The sequence below is a fragment of the Dasypus novemcinctus genome, chromosome 17 (genome assembly GCF_030445035.2).
Source record: "Dasypus novemcinctus isolate mDasNov1 chromosome 17, mDasNov1.1.hap2, whole genome shotgun sequence".
NCBI lineage: Eukaryota > Metazoa > Chordata > Mammalia > Cingulata > Dasypodidae > Dasypus > Dasypus novemcinctus.
In genome coordinates, this window is record NC_080689.1 from 20,800,169 (window position 1) to 20,819,595 (window position 19,427).

The window sequence follows — 19,427 nt, forward strand, 5'->3', positions numbered from 1 at the left end:
TCCAGGGGGTAGAATTTATTCTCTTGTGAATTGGAGATCAAGTCATGGTTAACTTGATTAGGGAATGAAATCTGCTCTTAGAAAGAGTGAACACATTTTCTTCTTCCCCCTTACCACACACGTTCCCACTTTGTTGCGTTTTGAGGGATGGGCCTCTCATCTGTGGCTCCAGTGAGTCCAAAAGAGAGACTCTGAGTACAAATGGTGGACCTTGGTCCTTGATTGAAGGAGGGAAGAGGGAGGCTCCCTGGGACAGACAGGACAGGAGGCTCCTAATTTGGAGGAGGTTCTTGGATTCAGTGTTTGAAGCAGTCTGTAAAAGAATCCAATAGTTTCCATACAGGTCCAGCTTGAAATCTTTCAGCTGTCAAAATATTTGATGCATTTCAGATACTGGATTCTGAAGTTTCCTGCCGAGTTTAATTTGGATCTGGGTTTGATTCGTATGACTGAGGAATTCCGTGAAGTAGCTAATCAATTAGGATATGAAAAGCACAGCAGCCTCATCGACATATCCAGCATGTAAGAATGGTGGAATCTTCTTTGAAACATGAGGGGTTCCCTGCTCTTGGGAGGGAGTATGATGACCTTATTTGACCTCAATCCATACCATTTCAGAATTTAGGTTTGCTCCTTTGAGGGAAACCTTGCTGCTATCAGCAGAGCCACTCTGGACACGACCCATCTCTACAAGCTTGTTTCTTTTCCTGTAAAATGAGGATAGTACCTTTCTCCCAGGCTTTTGTGAGCATCCAATAAATATATAAGATAGCATATGGAAGCATTTAGCACATAATAGATGCTCATTACTTTGCTCTTGAATCTGAATCTGGTTAACACCTCCTACTACCTGCTACTCAGTGTGATCTGCAGAGCAGTATAGTTGGCATCACCTGGGAGGTCACTGGGTGTGTAGAATCCAGACCTGCTGAATTTGAAGTCTTCATTTTAATAAAATCTCCAGGCGATTAAATTGCTTGTCGAAGTCTGAGAATCCCTGTACCCCTGTGCTGCTGAGGTTGATTTGACTACATACAAATGTTGACCATTGTTTTACCATAATCTTGTTAGCTCAGTTATTAAGAGGTAGGTACTAAATAGGTTAAAGTTTAGGAGAAATTAGCTAGCTTTTCACAGAGAAAAATCATTTTTGTGATCCCTAAATCAGGTTACCCTTCTTGCAAAAATGTTTGTTCCTGTGTCCCAGGCAATCATAATCTATTCCATTTTCCTAGAATTGTACTTCACAAGTGATCAGCAGTGAGTCATTCAGGAATGATGGGAGATGTTTCTTTAAAATACTGTTTATTCCATTCACCCCAAGTAAATCAGACTCTCTGGTGGTAGGATCCAGAGTTTTGAATTCATATGATGCTGAAGTCTGAGAATTACATCTTCTGGTGATTTCCACGTGCCTTAAATCATCATCTATAAGCTAATAAACTCCTGAATTTATATGGCTAACCCTGACCTCTTCTTTAACATCCAGACCTTGCTGGATGCAAGGAACATTAAGTAGGGGATTCTGGATGGATCAGTGCAAACCCACAATGTCTGGAAAAACAGCTCAAAGTTTATGTTCTATTGGAAATGCGTCAGTGGTTTTTCTCTTCAGATACAAAGGGCAGGGTGAGCTTTTGCACGGGCCCCTGGAAGCAGGCCAAGAGTTACAGAGTCAGTAGGTTAACAACTTCCATGAGTGACATGGGCTTTCAGCACTTTGACCAGACTCACTCTTCTTTTACAGTCCTTCCTACGACTGGATGAGAAGAGTCACACAGAGGAAAAAAGTATCCAAGAAGGGAAAAGCCTGTCTGCTGTTTGACCATCTGGAGCCCATTGAATTGGCCGAGCATCTCACTTTTCTGGAGCATAAATCTTTTAGAAGGATCTCAGTAAGAAACTCAACATTTATTCTTCCAAGGATAACAGCCACCATGCCAACTTTCCCAAGAGCCACATTTTCATACTCTGAAGTGTTGGCATCTTCTGTCACTATGCTCCACTGGAAACGTGCCCTTAATTCACAGGAACAATCCTTTTAACCAAAGATAAATATTGTCCTGTCTTTATTTTATGGCTCAGGAGCTGTATTTCTGTCACTATTTTCAATGTCTCCTTTCATAAGATTAAGGCATGATTTTCAAAATATTCAGTGGAGATTTAACCATTCAAGGTTTATTGACTTCAAAGGAGTTTATTGACTCCATTGACTTCTCCCAAGTAGACATGTTTTGCCATGTCCTTCATTTGAGGAAAGAAATACTTACTTAGGATGGAATTTGGATGATTGCCTAATTATGGGTGTAGGCTGAGGAAAAAGGAATTGAATCTTAACACCAGTCTCTTTCTTCCCAGGGTTAGAGATATTCTGAATCAAATTTTTCCTCCTACTCATGTTAGTAAGGCTTCCTTCTTCCTCTACATTCCTTTTCTTCCTCCTGACTGCGGTCTCTTCTGAGCCACCTGCTCACTCTCCACTTGTTAGGATAGTCTTTCCCCAGTGATCCACAATCAGAACAGTGCTTTTTTTTTCGGTCTCAAAAAGCACTGGGGCAGTCACTCTCCTTTATTTTCCAAAGTGCCAAGGAATGAATTATATTACTGTGTGCGAATAAGAACATCTGGTTAGAAGCATGGATTTCTGAAAGACTGATTCTTTACTAAGTAATCCCACTTGGAGAGGACCTTAATGATTCACAGCAGGCAGTCATGGGAAGGAATCCCCTGCCCTGTGTATATGATGGAGAACTCATATGCATTTGATGGCATCCAAGCTGACTTTCTGAAAATGTATTTGTTTTGCTAAGGAACTGCTTTGCTTCCATTGCTATTTATTATTTTTTTTTGAGAAAACTTTCCAAAATGATTCTTACTTGTAACCATTACATTTATTAACCTTTGTTAATGTAGGACATGGTTTCTCAAACTTGCCTGATCTTGGGATTACTGGGAGTAGGTTAAAAATGGCGATTCTTAGGTTCTTGCTGCATAGATACTGATCAGTAAGTCTGGAGTGGCCCGAGGACTCAGTATATCAGCAAATTCTCTGGGTAGGTTTTATGATACAGCAAATTTGGGACTTCTTGGAATATGGCTTTGTGTTCTGTGCATTCTTCCCTTCACCAACCCTGTCATATGTAATAGCATAAGTCTGGGGGTGGGTGGGGGCGAGAGCTAGTGGTGATGTGAAATGAACCAAATTTAAATTTGTAGGATACCATTTTAAATGTGAAAAGGAAGAAATCATTTTATTATGAAATAAGGTCTCACCTCTTCTTTGCAACATTTTAATCCCTGATGCTTCCTTTACTAGTTCACCGATTACCAAAGCTACGTCATCCATGGCTGCCTGGAGAATAACCCAACCTTGGAGAGGTCTATTGCTTTATTTAATGGAACCTCTAAGTGGGTCCAGCTGATGGTTCTTAGCAAACCAACCCCCCAGCAAAGGGCAGAGGTCATCACAAAGTTTATCAATGTTGCAAAGGTATGTCTGGTAATCAGGGCTGGGGTTCAGAAAAGATTATAGGTGCTCATTTTATCAAGAAAAATCACTAAGGAAATTTGGGGTTCACAATATCAGGGCATCAGGTGATTAAATACCAGTAGATACCTAATTAACAAATCAGACTTCTCTCATGCAAGAAGATTGCTCTTTTTAAATGCAATGCTTAGAAACAGTAAAGTTGACCTATTTGTCTATGAAATACTTGATTTATTCTTGTAATGGATTTCATTTGTGCTTCATTTTAAATTAATGTTATTTTTCCTAGATCCTTGTTATTAAAATTATGTATACATACATGCGTATTTCACAAAGCACAGAATAATTCCAAAATCCTTACAAAGTATTATGTTAACATTTTTATTGCAGAAACTTCTTCAGCTCAAAAATTTTAACACTCTAATGGCGGTGGTGGGAGGCCTAAGTCATAGTTCGATTTCACGCCTCAAAGAGACCCATTCTCATCTTTCTTCAGAAGTTACAAAGGTACAGTGGATTTGATCTTAATTCCAAGGGAAAGTTTCATTTGTTAGTTGACAAAGTCACTCAGAGTGGGAAAGTCTTCCTCTTAGACCAATGGCAGTTTACACATGGGGCAAAGTGGGAAGGGAATAGTCAGATCAGCTATATCCCCTGGTAAAACAGTTCAGAGGTGGTGGTAAGTGTCCCAACACGTATACCTTGACATACTGTTTTAGTTTTCTGAAGCTGCTGGGAGCATATACCAGAAATGGGTTGGCTTTTACAATGGGAATTTATTAGCTTAAAAGTTCACAGTTGTGAGTCTGTGAAAGCATCTGAATCAAGGCATCATCAGGAGAGCCTTTTCCCTGAGCTGTGGCTGTGGGCGATCAGGCACATGGCAGGGCACAATGGTGCAGTGGCTCATCTCTCCCCTCTTCTCTGTGCCTCACTGCTTTCAGCTTCTGGCTAAAGTTGCTTCCCCTCAGCTTCCAGGTTCTTCTCTGTCTCTGCAGTCTTCTGTGTCTGTGGCTTTTTATTCCTCCATTTATAAAGGACTCCAGTAAGAGGGTTAAGATGCACTCTGGGTCACACTATCTAATCAAATGCCCTTAACTGAAGTAATTTAATCAAAAGTTCCACCTACAACAAACAGGCTTACCTACATAGGAATGGATTTGCTCTAAAGATATGATCTTTTGGGGTCCACCCCACTTCAAACGGTCACACTTGTGACAACAAATATTTAGTATTCATTATGTATTAGGCCCTCTGATTCATACAGGGGTTACAAGGCAAATAAGATCCACCTAGTTCCTACCCTATCCTCCTCAAATGAAGTCAGACAATGCCTACGCCATTCACAGCAGTCCTCAGCACAGAAGGAAATACAGAGGAAAGAGAAGACACAGGCCCTGTACAGAAACCCTTTGAGTTTATAGCTGAGCTGTCAGGAACAAAAATGCATATATTTTTTAAAAAGATCATTTCCCACATCTGCCGTTTCTTCCATATTTATTTCCAAACCACAATAATGTTTTTTCCTTATCGAAGAAAAGAAGCATTTCATCCAAGGAAAAGATTTCCTTGTAAGAGTGTACTATGCTGTATCAGTAAGTACACTTTCAGCAGCAAGTTAAAGAAAACCCATCTCAAAATTGATTAAGCCATAAGGAAATGTATCTGCTCACATACCTGAAGTCTAGAGGCTGAGAAGACTCCAGGCATGGTCTGAACAGAGTTCTAGCTCAGTTGCTTTGCCTTCCTCTGAATATCAGGGTTTTTAATTTTTCCTTAGACTGGCTTCCCTCCTGATTGAGCTGCCAGCTGCAACTGGAAAATTATTCTCCCTTTTTCTCAAAAGGTTGGAGATAGAGAAAAATGTCTCCTCTCATGGATTTAAAGACCTTTTCAGACTGATTGGTCTACCTCAAGTCTTATATCCTCTTCTGGACCAATAGCAGTTGCCCAAAGGAAGACAGTGTACTGATTGGCTTAACTGTGCTTGAGCCAATCACAAACCAGAGGGATGGGATTTTGATGATGGTAAATCAGAAGGTGCCCTTGAACTTGGGGGTGGAAAGAGCCTCCTTTGAGCACGTGGGCTGCTTTGGGAAAGTGCAGACTGATTAAAATCAGGGTTTGTTAGCAAGGTCTGGTTGCTGGTAGGCAATCAACAATAGCCTGTCCAGCCGCAGAAGTCCAGCCTTCTGACCACAGACACCCCACTCATTCCCAGTATGATGGGGCTCATTGGGTGAACGTTCTGTTTTCTTTTAGCTTTGTACTGAATTTCAAGTAAAAAGCAAAATCAAATTTTAAAAAGGTGTGAAGAATAAGAATCCAACAGAGGCATGTAGCAGCTTGGAATGCCTGTGTGTCCTTTTCAATTGTGTGAGCTCCCCTTTTGCACAGAAAAGGATGCTGAGGCCAGAAAAGTGAAGTTACTCACTCAGGGTCACTCTTCTGGTTGGTGGCCGAGACAAAAACCATAGCTACCTCACACTTCAGTATGACTTTCTCTACCGATACTGTCCCAGATTAACCTTCAAGTAAATATCTTGAATGCAACAAGGGATTTTAATATGACATATTCTTGAAATCGTGGGCTGCAACATTTCCATGAACCACAAAATATTTAAATATACACGATGCCCATTTAACATACCAACATCCCAGAGGCTCGAGCTATTTCCATTTTATAGCAGAATGAAACAGACTGCCTGCTTCACACAGGCAGACCTAATGCATTTTTGTAACTTTTAAAATTTCCTGCCTAATATTTCCCAGCTACAACTTTGGTGCAATTGATACTTCTCTCAGTAGCTGAGGCCTTCCTAGCCACATACTGCAGGGCCTGGGGATGGGCAGAAGGGAAGCCTGTTTGAAAGCTCAACTTTTCCATCTGTTCCCAGAACTGGAATGAAATGACAGAGCTGGTGTCTTCCAACGGCAATTACTGCAATTACCGCAAAGCCTTTGCCGACTGTGATGGCTTCAAAATCCCCATCCTTGGAGTACACTTGAAAGACTTGATAGCAGTCCATGTCATTTTCCCAGACTGGACAGAGGAGAACAAAGTGAACATTGTGAAAATGCACCAGCTCTCTGTGACCCTGAGTGAACTGGCCTCCCTGCAGAACGCCTCTCACCACTTAGAACCCAACATGGATTTGATCAACCTGCTCACGGTGAGTTCCCAGGGGCCGACGTGACTCTTCTGTGTCTCGCAGTTCACATTCCAGTGGACGCAGGTAGCTCAGTACAAGTAATTCACTAAGAGGGAGAATTGAACTCGGGGTCAGTAGAGGTGAAGAATTCTCACAAAATGAGGGGAGATCCATATCCAAACCAACATGACTCAAGGCTATACTCTCAGGGGTAGGAAATTTCCCTTTGCTCTGATTGGCCCAGTCCCAGCCCATACAACTCCTAACTTGGGGGGGGGGGTGGCTCCTGGAGACTCACTCAGCCCCTCCCTCTCCTTCTCATCTAATGAATGGCCTCCTTCTCTATGCCCTAGATCAAGTGTCCCTCTTTATCTCCATAGTACAACTCTGTTGGAGGCTGGTGTGATGGAAGAAGCTCTTCTATGAGCTCCCTGTCCCCCCGGCCAACCTCTCCAGACCACCAGGTTGTAGTTCCCAGCCTGGAGTTCAAGGCCTTTCAGGAACCATTCTCTTGACTATCAGTTTAGCCTTCTTTCCCATCACTCTCTCCCATGTCACACTTTCCTTTGAGGAATATTGGACTTCTTGTACTTTCTACCATGAAATGCTGTCTTCTGCTTCCTGGTCTTTGCACCTTCTGTTTCCTCTTCTTGGAAAACCTCTTCTCCAGCCACCCATATAGGTAGCTCAAGTCCAAAAGCTTCTCTCTTTCTGGAACATTCTCTGGTCCCCCTCTAAAGCAGTAATGCACCAGCCCCATGTGTTGCAAATGTGCTGCATTTACACATTCCTTGATTCCAGGAGGTATCACTTTGCATTAGGGTTTTTCTGTTTACTGCCCTGCCCACATGCCACCAGCACCTCTCACAGTGTCTGGTATATTTAGCTCCTCAATAGATGAACTGAATGTTACATTCAGAGTAATGTGGGTCACACAGAGAAAATTCACCTGCTTGTATGTTTTGGCACATCTACACACAATCTAGCTGGTGTTCAGGTCCTAGTACTTTGATGCACAACCGATGTGTGAAAGAGAACATTCCCATCGGCCGTGTCTTTGTGGGGGAAGAAGCATAACCAGCTTTTCTCACCCGTGCTTAAACAAGTGGAGGCATAGCTTCCTTGTTTGGGTTCGAACACTTTAGCAGTGCAACTTGGCTCCTCAATCCCAATTTGGCTGTACCACCTCTTACGCTCTGAGCTTATAATGCCCCATGGCCTGCTGCAATGGAACAAGAGTGTGGTTCCTAGACCTTCTTGCAAACTGTTCCTAGAGCACATAATTGTTTACCAAAGAATAGAACCCCTAAGCAGAGGCATTCCTGCCAGCTGCATCCTTACTGTAAAGAAGAAGTGGAATTTGTGTGACGAATTGTAAACACACCAACATTCTTTATTGGAAAAAACCTACAATAATTCAAGCACCTGCATTTATTAATCATTTGCACATGTAAATATGCTTCCATGACTACGTGACAAGAGCTGCAGCCTTAATCAGGCTGCAGACCCAGAGGCACAGGTGATGTCTGCATACCGCCTCACCGTGTAACCAAGCTTTCAAGAATCTGGAGGCAGGCTGGTGTTGAAGATAACTGCACAGAGCAGATGCCTATACTTGAGTCATTTCTCATTCAAATATAAGGTAATGATGGAGTCAGGAAATTAATTTTGAGTTTTAAATGCAGCAAACGTGTAAAAGGACACCAAAAGGTATTTGGAAAAATATTGAAGGGCTTCGAATGAAATTTTGAGATTGCTTATGGAAAATCTGAAGTCTGGAAATAACAGCTAATAAATAATCCCTTTTTGCTGGAAAGGAAAGAAAAAAGAAAAAGGATTCTCGCTCAGCCAAAATCAGCCTCTTGGTGTCTCTGTCTCTGTCTCATGGAGGTATCAAAGGAAAATTTAGAAGGCATTGAGCCCCATGTTAAGGAACTGCAGTGTGCTTAGCATTGCAGTGGCAAGGATGGGAGACCCTGCTTTTAGCTCTGCTTCTGCAGTTACTTAGCCATGTGTCCTTGCTAACCAACCTAGACCCTAGCTTTCTTTGTAAGACCTCATTTCTGAGGCCAATTCCAGCTCTAATCTTATATGAGTCTACATGTAAGGAATGGTGGAGGCCTGAGAATATGGATCCAAGTGTCAACCTGTGTGGTGCCAGCTCAAGTGCTCATCAGGCTAGCACAGTGCCTACATGTAAGTGCACAGAGCATCAGACCAGTGTCCAATGCCAAGATCCGTCTTCTGTCCCCACAACCGAGGAGAAAGGTCAATGCCCAGGAATATGCATTCATTCTTCCTGGCCACTGGGGAACCTGTATTGAACTGTGTGAAGAGAGAGGGTTAATCTCCTAAGTGTGAGAACCGAGCACATGAGGGTCCAGTGGCCATCTTATGAAGCACATACTTGTTTGGATTAGAGCCGTAGGGTGGACTGCAGCTGTCCCAAAGTGTGTGGGGGTGTCTGTAAGTGCAGCATTTGAAAGGGCAATTTATTTTGCCCCAAGGACCCTTCAGTTTTCACCGAACTGCTTGTTTGCTTTTAAACATGGCCCCAGGGAGGTAGCTTGATACATGATTGAGAGCCCTGCAGGATAGAAAATGGAAGCCCTTAAGTTAGTAGACAATTATTAAGTGCTTACTTTTTGAGGAGGGCGCAGAACCATGCTTGGGCATTTTATAATTTATTACAATAGTCACAGCCCTTTTCACATGCAGTTCCTCAGTGTATTCTCACCGACACCCTGTGATGTAACCTGGGTGGGGCAGCCACTGTAACAGCATCCCTGTCCCTTCCTATTTTACAAATGAAAAACAGATTCATAAAGGATAAAAGGCTTGCAAAGGGCCAGTTTATGAATCTCAGCTCGGGCCTTTTTATTTCTTGGCCAGTGTTCTTGGAATGGACCTTTACTCTCGACTCTGGACATATTACTTATATCTATTTTACTTTATTTTCCCGTCTTGTAAAAATTAAATAATATCTCTTGCCCTCCCTCCCCTCCATGCACCCTTTTCGCAGATATGTAAGGAAGGAGTTAATTACAAAGCATGACTTGCCCAGTAATACTTTGAATCCCTTAGCAAATAGTCATTACTAGGAAAATAATTTTGAATCCTGCCTCCCAACCTGCTCCTTGATTTTTCCTACAAAATGTTGTGGAGAGTTAATGGGAGATTCCGTTTTCCTTACCAGATACATTTTGCCTTTTGAATTTAACTTTAAGCAGATGGTTCCCTGAAACGAAGGAAAAAGATAAGGACTGACAGTTGAAGGCCATACATAAGATTTACTAGGACATCCTTTTATTGCCTTTTTTTCATCTGTTTTCCTTTTAGTTAAGGCACATGCAGGCATCTGAAAAGAAGCAACCACAAAGATACAATTTAGCACTTGATTCCATGAATCAATATAAATAAATGCAAAAAGTAATTTGATAAAATGCACTTGCCCCTTCTACCCCCAACCCCCTCAAATAAATTCTCTAAGGGGTTTAGATTTTATATCAATAGCATAGGGTTTTAATTTCATCTATCATAAAAATGCCACTTATAGTGACATCAGGGGACAGTCAGTCGTGTAGAGATCAACGAGCCAGTGCCGTTCTCACGACCTCTACCCACACTACGACTGAATTCTACATTCTGTGACTTCTAAATCTGAAGTCCCTTCCCCCCACTTCTGTGAGAGTGAAGTTTTAAACACTGAGATACCATCACTCCTTTCCTCCTTCCATGATCCCATAATTCTATTCCCAAACTTCAACTCAGTGCCTACTGTTTAGGTTTCCCAAGTCCCATCTCCCTGGCCATTTTGAGGGCTCTGGGCACAAACATGGTGCCCTGTTCTTCTCTGGATCCTCAGCTCTCCACCCTGTACCTGGATGTGGTAGATATTTCAACAGATATTTGTTGAATGGTTGAATAAGAGAACAAATGAACCTACTAACATGATAATTTTATAATTCCATGTTTGAGCCATATGCTATCTTTGTTAGTGTTCTGAATTCTTTAGGCTGTCTGCATATTTTGATCACCATACCCTGTTTTTTTAAACATTTTCTCAAATGATTATCACAATAAAATTACGTTAGATAAGAAGTATTTTTAAATCCAAGCTGTCTTCATCTTTATCAACTGCTCTGTGAACAATGTTCCTTAAGTATTAGGTTAAGTTCTGTTAGTTTTAAAAGATCTATTGGCAAAATCCTAGGAAAAGCCAACAATTAAAGCATTATTATTGGCATGTTAATTTTTACATGTATTTCCACAGTTTTGAAATCTCCCCCCCAGATCAATTTTATCTTGTTAATAATGATCCATTCTGCTCGAGTCTGCCTGCCTCTAAGACAGGGGTGGAAATTCCCATCATCCTCCTCTTCTCCAGCGGAGACCTCCTTTTCCCTTTTGCCAACAGCCTCTGTGCCTTTGGTTCACAGAATCTCCCCAGTGACTCTCAGGATGTGAGGAAGCTGAAAGAGTGGGTGGTGGCTGAAACTGGCTGGTGGGAATCCCAGCCTGGGCCCCATCTCCAGCTCAGAGACCAGGCTGGTGTCTGCTGCTGGACAAACTCCTGGACGACTCACCTCAGCAGGCTTGTTATCCATAGTGCTAGAAACTGTGTCTAGTCGTTCTGTTTGTGCTTTTTTTGGCACTGACGTCAATATTTTTGATATTGATAAATTTGTGACATTGCACTCCTAATGTAAGGGAGTGGATTCCCACTGGTTTTCTGTTCGTCTCTGAGTTAACTTATTATCTCGTTGTATTTTTCTTATATTTTTACATTTTTCTCTATTAAATCTTAGCTCTGGTACTTAACGGTTGTGTAATCTTAGGCAAATTATTTACTTTCGCTTAGCCCTCATCTGTAAAATGGGTTTTACAGGAATTTAGTAGCATAATTTCCTCAACATAGTTTAGTGGCCAATACATGTCACTCTCCCTTCCCTTAAGTGTTTTGACATTGCTTTGCTATATCTCTCATTATGCAGTGTGTCCTTAGAACTTCATATGTTAAAATGATGTAATGTATTTTCTAAAGATAAGATAGTGCAATCTGGTAGATACATCAATGAAGTTAGAATAAAAATCTAATATTTACTTTCTGTCCCTCCTTCCTTTGTTGGATGAGCAACAAAACAATAGAAGTACCTAACTGAAGGTACAACTTTGCACAACTCTAGGGGGCACTCTTTGCATTTTGCCCATAGAATATGAATGCACATGAATGTAGCTGTGCTATAGAAATGAACTTGCGTTTTACATAATTATCTCATTTAATCCTCACAGTTCTTCAAAATAGATGTTATTAATCCCACCTCGACATGTCAGAATAGGGATTATTGTTCACATTTTATGCATAAAGAAACAAATGCTCAGAGAAATAACAGCTCCTAAATCACATTGGCTCCAGCCACCTCAGGCTCAAGTTCTATATCCCACATCACACAGCCTCTTTCTCTAGGGTTTTCCAAAGGTTTAATATTGATTAAGTGATTGTTCGAATCCATTTAGTATACTCATGTAAAATATGGTAACATATATCTCTCTCCCACAAGTACATCTCAAAAGGACACACCTTATTACCTATACAGGGAAAAGATGCATTGGGATCAGATGAACAATTAAAGATATTAATCTGCAGCTCCTTTCTGCCTCAGGGCCTTTGCACACACCGTGTTCCCTGCCTGGAAGGCAGTTTCCCCCACTGCAGCTGCTAATCCTTACTGATCTCCCTGAAAAAATCTTTTCTCTCAAAAAGTGCCACCCACCCAACTGTCGGAGACTACCTGGTATGTTCTCGTTGTGTTGCACACCATCCCTTTCTTTTGTAGCACTCAAAACTATGATTAAACAATTACTTGTCCTGACTCTTTACCAACCCTCCTCTCTCCACTTCAAAATCCAAGAAGGCAGGGACTATGCCTGTCATTTTTATCACTGTATCCTTAGCTCCTTGAACGGCACTTGGCACATGAAGGAAGTGGACCACATCACCAAATATTTGGGATTTGGATTGTTCCCACTTTTAGAGAAAATCTGGGAAAGACATTTTCCCTTGTGACCCAACTTCACGTAACCAGGAGCACTAAAAACTGATGTTTCTGTTTCGTGGTATATGAAATCGCCTGTTGATTCTTTCATAGTATTTTTAGAAACATCAGTTACTTTTACTATTCTGACTACATGCAAATAACTGGAAAGCCCCTGTATTTTTACAGTATCATAAAAAAAAAAAAAAAAAGACGACGAAGAAGACCAGTGACAAAAGTGGTGGAGATAGTTGGATAACTGAGTTTGTTTCATTTTATAGTTCTCCAGACAAGGCGATGTAGGTTCCCATGTGCAGACTAAATCCAAAGTCATCTCTGCTGATAGGATCCGATGGTAAATGCAATGACCCAAAACAGTGAATCGGAACATTCGTCAGGAACAACCAGCTCAAAAGATGAAACAAAAGCAGACAAATTTGGAAATCCCATTGACAGAATGCCTATATTTTTAAAAAGATGTGTAGGAAGTACAGCAAGTCCCTGGGCAGGGCCTCAGTGCTCAGAGGAGCACCGGGAAAGGAAGGAGGATGGTGGCTAGGAAAGCACCCAGGGGCAGGAGTGACGCTGCGGGCGGCCTCACGCCCTGGGAGAAGCACCGTGGGCCTGTGGCTGCCACATTGCCTGGAAGTCAAACCCTGCATTTCCCGTCTGTGGGACCTTCTCAACGAAACCAGTTGGACACACATCAGGCTTACTTCATCTTCTCAACAGTCCTGGGAGGGAACTGTGATTTATGAGTCCCGCCTTACAGACCAGGAGACTGAGAAGAAGGTCACGGACTTGCCCAGGTCCATACCACAAAGAAGTAGACAGCAAATATTTGGAGAAGACCAAAGCACTTCAATCACGGGGCCAGCTATTGGTCCCTTTGACATATGAAGATATCAAAGGACGTTCTGTTTCTTTTTAAAGAGCATCTCCCATACATAGCGTTTGGTTTATTTGGATTTTGGTCAGATGTTCCGACACCGCTGCCATGATCCCAGCACCGGTAGCCACTGTTTTCTCTATCCTTGGGGGGCTGAGTGGGGAGGAAAGACCAGAGGAACTCCTGATGGCAGGGAATTCAGAAGGTAGAAGTCCCTGGGTTTCCCTCCTGATTTATGTAACATTCACAATGCCAGGCAGCAAGCTGGGGCCATGGATGCAGAGGAGGAGAGGACAGATGCGCTACCCGCTTTCACGAAGCCTAGAACCCAGTAGCATCTTCCCTCGTGCAGTCTGCGACACGGTGGGTTTCATTTGGCCCACATAGCATCATAAAAAAAAAATTGGTTTTAGTTGCCCATGTTGGAAAATGGAGCTATTTGATATAAAACTCCAGCTTCCTGACTTCTGACAAATCAGGAGACACAATGAGTCAATGTCCAGGTTGGCAGCAATGTGCCATAGCTGGGAGTGGCATTTTCCTGCCATCGCAGAGCACACCGCTCCCCGTTGCTCTCCTGACACAGAGATCCATACTAGCTGCCACTTGTCACCACACATTTTCTTACTGTAGTGCTAAGGCGAAAGAGAAAAGCTTGTGTGCAGTGTCTGTATTGAAATATCCCTTTCCTGCATCCCTCTTTTATATACTGACCTGGCTTCTAATGGCATCTGAGTTTGTGACGTGGGTGGCTCCTCTCCTGGAGGGGGGTGATTGCTCTTCAGGGGAGTGTGAATATGATGCCTGTTTTCTGTGAGCAGGGACTTGGGGGGTCTGAAATGATGGCAGGGCAATTTTACAGTAAAGTCTATATAATTATGTTTAGAAAAAAACCTTTAGGTGCCAAAGTCTACGTAAAATTAAGTATAACCCAATATAGGACATTCTTTACCCAAATGTTATATTCAGTAGCTAGAATCATGCCTAGAATGGTCCCTGGCACATGTTGATGCTCAATAAATATTTGTTGAATGAATGAATGATCTTGACATGAAATTTTACTATGCCGACTTTTTTTCTAAAATGGTATAGTACAAAAAAAAAGAAATCCTAGAAAGTATCCTTTGCCTCTGAGCTCCCTCTTCTTCCTTCATTTTATCCTTAGTCCACACCCATAAACCTTAGGCCTTCACTCTTTAGACAAAATATATTAGAGAAAAAATTTTTATGACTCAACAGTCAAAGGAAGTACACAGCACTTCCTTATCTTCAGGGCTGATGAAGTGATCTGATTCATCGGGTGTCTTAACATTGAAGGGACATGGGTGGGGTTTGTCCAATCTTTTAAGTTTTATAACTTCTCTCTTAGGCAAGCAGGAATGTGCATTTCAAAGCTTTACCATCTTATCCAGGCCCTCCAATCTGGGTCTAGGTTGTTGGTCTAGGTTGTTGTCCTCTTGCCTGCAAAGGCCTTGCTCTCTTTGTTTGTCCTAATTGGGGCCCAGTTCACAAGTTCCTCCATGTCTGTCCTAGTCATTAAAGTCTTCAGCAGCCTCTACTACTTCTAGTATTGTTAATAATTACTATAATACTAACAATAACATCTGCAAAACCAGATGACATTTATTGAGGTTTTATTGTACCCCAGGCCCCATGCAAAGTACTTTACATGAATTATTTCGGTGGATTCCGATAAAACTGCAATTCAGTAGGGATTTCTATGGTTAGTCCCATTTTACAATTGCAAAAAACAGCCTCAGAAAGGAAATAACTTGTTCAAGGTGACAGAACTAGCCGGTGGCATGCTCAGCATTTGAACAGAGGCATGCTTGACTCTAAAACCTCTGTTCTTATGCTTTAATTATACTGTATCCCTGAACAATTGCTGCAGCCCCAGAGTGGGGCAATCTATTTCACCCTTAGCATATGCTGCCTTTCCTTGATAGTCATTTGTTTGTGTTCAGGTCTTATATAATCAAATAAATCGAGGGCAGTAAATTATTTTATACCATTTTGTATCATCAGAACTAGCAGTGTGCCCTAAAGTAATAGGAACCTAATAAATTGCTCCTTTATTTCTGCAGTTCTTTAACCAAGCCTCTAAGACAAAGTTTATTACTGTGCATCATTTTGAGTTATTTTGTGCATCTCTCCCCATCCAGCTAGGAAACGTTCTCTAGTTCAGCACTTACCACCGAGATTGTGGAAAGGTTAAGTTGACAGTCATTGTTGATGCTGACAACCCCACAGGATTAACTTTTTTTTTTTTAATTTCACTTTCCACCTCTGCATGCCATCTTTTTCATATCCTGCATTTACTAATGTCTTAGTTTGCCAGGGCTGCTATGACAAATAATACACAATGGGTTGGCTTAAACAATAGGAATTTATTGGCTCACAGTTTTGGAGGCAAGAAGTCCAAAATCAAGGTATTGCCAGGCCATGCTTTCTCCGGGAGCCTGTAGCATTCTGGTGATTACTTGCCAGCAGTCCTTGGGGTTCCTTGGCTTGCACTTACAACTCTGCCTCCATCACATGGCCATCTGTCTTTCCTTTTCTGACTTCTTCTAACTGACTTCATCTGAATTTCTTCTGCGTATAACAACTTTGGTCATATAGGATTAAGTCCCACCATGATTCAATTTGGCCACCTCCAAATAGGATCTTCATAGCTTCTATTTATAAGTTTTTGAGTTCACGTCTAGCAGACTGTGGGTTAGGACTTGAACATGACTTTGTGGGGGACATGATTTGATTCATAACAACTAACTATATTAGATATTGAACTTAAACATTCAGTTTGAAAAATATTTCAGCAGTGTAAATAAATAAATATGATCTAACATAATTATTTATCCCTGCTAATTTTGTAGCTTTCTCTGGACCTCTACCACACTGAGGATGATATTTATAAACTGTCGCTGGTGCTGGAGCCCAGGAATTCTAAATCGGTAGGTATCCGTTTTCTCTCTAAGGATCAGTGCTCAATACTGTTCTTTGTTATTTACGGTGATTGGCCATTACAATTGTGTTTTGTGTTTTAAAGATTGAAGAGTTTTAGTCACTATTATTCCCATTTTACTAATTGAACAGCACAACCCTGGCAGTTTGAGGATTATTTCTTCACATGAGAGGCTGATAAGAGGAAGAATCATTCACCATTACCCTGTTTTAGTGTTTAGCTTCTATTTATTATATCCCCTTTGAGAACTCACCAGGATATAGGACCAAAAAGAAAGCAATACCAAATAACAACTGTCATTTTAGTTTTAAAGATCATTTATACTCTTCGACCATCTATAAAAGTTTTATTCAAAATAAAATCAGATTTCTTCTTCTATTTTAAGTACCCCTAAGATAATCCACAAATTTCTCTACTACTAATTGACTCAGTTCAGAATTTCAGTATCACACTGGTTTGGTGGTTATCTCACATTATATACTAAGATTGAGGACATTGGGTTACTGAATGTACACTGCTCATTAGTTTTACTAAGTGGATTATAGTTTAGATGTTTTGTGCTAATAAAAGAATACCTGGATAAATTTGAGTTTTACAACAAGGATAGGTTTGCATGTTGAAGAAAAAACATTTGCTTCTTACAATTATATTTTAAGATCAGTTTCCATATAAAGCTCCTGTGTGCTAACTCCTTACCAACTGACCTCTGAAGCACCTTGACAATGACTATGGGTGCTAAGCCGGTCCATTGATTAATACCTACCGTGATTCTGAACCACGGGCTGAATGAGACAGAATGGCTGTGAGAAACTGCTCTCCGGCACTGGTAGGGGCTGCCCTTGAATCCGAGCCAGCAGCATTGTTCTTCAAAGAGTGAATGTGGTGGCTGTGTGAGCACGTTCAGCCTCCTGCCAGTCCCCCAGGGGCCACCTCCTGGGAACACTGCAGAAGAGAGACCTGGGGGAAGAGCAGCAGCACAGGCCAAGGAGGGGTTTCCAAGTTAGCATGACTGAGAGACAGCTAGAAAGAAAGGTAAAGTTTTGGGGGTAAAACATTTAGGTTCCTCCCATTTTTCCTAGCTTGGCTGTGATGAGCTTGACTGTGGCGTGTTAAGCCACGCTAGAGGTGCGCGCACAGCGTTTCCACCTCCTTGAGGCTTTCCTGTACCTGGAGCCAGGTGCCTTAACTGCTACCAGCGTGGGACACCTGGCAAGGCATCATATACATGCCGTTTCCTCAGCTCTGTTAAGGAAACTTTGTACCCAGCCAAGATCTCATAGCCAGCGGGAGAACAGGCTTCCATCAGGCCTGGCGTCTACCTCTGTGCGTTTCCTGCTCTGCGATGCTGCCTGTCATTTTTCTACCATCCCACACGCCAGGAGCAGGATGGGAATCATCACTTTAGCACACTTACCTTCTATGTGCGCCTTTAGGTGGACTTCATTTTGTTTTCAGGAGAAAGGTTTGCAAATTTTATTTATTTATTTTTTAAGGATTTATTATTTTTTAAATTTCTCTCCCCTTCCCCACCCCAGTTGTCTGCTCTCTGTGTCCATTCGCTGTGTGTTCTTCTGTGACTGCTTCTATCCTTATCAGCAGCACCCAGAATCTGTGTTTCTTTTTGTTGCGTCATCTTGTGTCAGCTCTCCAGGTGTGTGCGGCACCATTCCTGGGCAGGCTGCACTTTCTTTCGCACTGGGTGGCTGTCCTTACGGGACGCACTCCTTGCATGTGGGGCTCCCCTATGTGGGGGTACCCCTGCGTGGCATGGCACTCCTTGTGCGCATCAGCACCGCGTATGGGCCAGCTCCACATGGGTCAAGAAGGTCCAGGGTTTGAACCGCGGACCTCCCATGTGGTAGGTGGATGCCCTATCCATTGAGCCAAGTCCACTTCCCCAGGTTTGCAAATTTTAGTGGAAGTTTTCCATCAACACAGAAAACTTAACTTTATTTTGTTGTAAAAGCAGAAGCTTCCAAAGCTCCATTCAAGTGCTCAAAACATTTGATGCTAAGAGAACATATTTCCCAATTCCTTTCTGTCTCTTCTCTGAGAATATCTCACCGTCTTTTGTGCTCGGACCCTGATAGGCCATAACAAGAGAATGATTTCCAGTCAAGGCTACACTACTGAGCACCTGTAGCTTTAATATGCTTATGGTGGGTGTGGCAGAACTCACTCAAATAGCTAGTCCCAGAGGTTCTTAAACTTTTTTGGTGCTTAGTGGTGCTCTTAGAGTCTCCGTAATGTTTTTATAGCACCCCTAGGCCAAGAGAAATACCTAATGGTTCCATTTATTAGATAATTATGTCCAAACAACTTAACCAATATTTATAACAACTTAGTACCCACTTGAAAAAAAAATACCCCGACTCTGTAAGAAAAATAATATTTTATTTCATTCTTAAATACCCATAATTACTTATTAAAGATGTGTGTGCCTTTGGGGACTGCACAGTGTCTTAAATCTTGGAATCAGGTTGGATACCACCACTCTCATTTCCTGTTCCACACTGAGTTTTTTAAAATTATTTTTTTAATTGAAGCAGTTGTAGGTTTTCAGAAAAATCATGTAGAAAATACAGAGTTCCCGTACGCCCCTGCCCCTGTCCCCACCTGATGCACATAGTTTCATAGTTTTCTCTATTATGAACAGTTTGCATTAGTGTGGTACCTTTGTTACAATGAAACAATATTACTATTCCACCTTGATTTTTTGCTCCACAAAGGTTTGAAACTTAGCACAATCTAATGGGCAAACTAAACTACTGGAAGCAAGCAGTTTTATGTGGTACCTGACAGATAAGGAGTCTTGCTGTGTTTCCCTGGAAGTTTGAAATATCGTGTGGCATCCCTGTGAATCTGTTGCAGCTTCCTGGAGCAACTTCACTTTGGGAATCCT

General features: G+C 41.8%; 1 protein-coding gene across 15 annotated transcripts in view; it reads left to right on the forward strand.

Annotated features, from left to right (window-relative positions):
- Window positions 1–19,427, forward strand: part of RASGRP3 (RAS guanyl releasing protein 3) — a 107,821-nt gene that overhangs the window by 62,098 nt on the left and 26,296 nt on the right. For all 15 annotated transcript variants that reach the window (XM_004452827.4, XM_071208760.1, XM_012523071.4 and 12 more), the window contains 6 exons: window positions 391–522; window positions 1,748–1,895; window positions 3,317–3,490; window positions 3,878–3,994; window positions 6,385–6,660; window positions 16,437–16,514. In XM_004452827.4, the coding sequence (XP_004452884.2) occupies window positions 391–522; window positions 1,748–1,895; window positions 3,317–3,490; window positions 3,878–3,994; window positions 6,385–6,660; window positions 16,437–16,514 (925 nt within the window). The remainder of the gene's footprint in view (window positions 1–390; window positions 523–1,747; window positions 1,896–3,316; window positions 3,491–3,877; window positions 3,995–6,384; window positions 6,661–16,436; window positions 16,515–19,427) is intronic.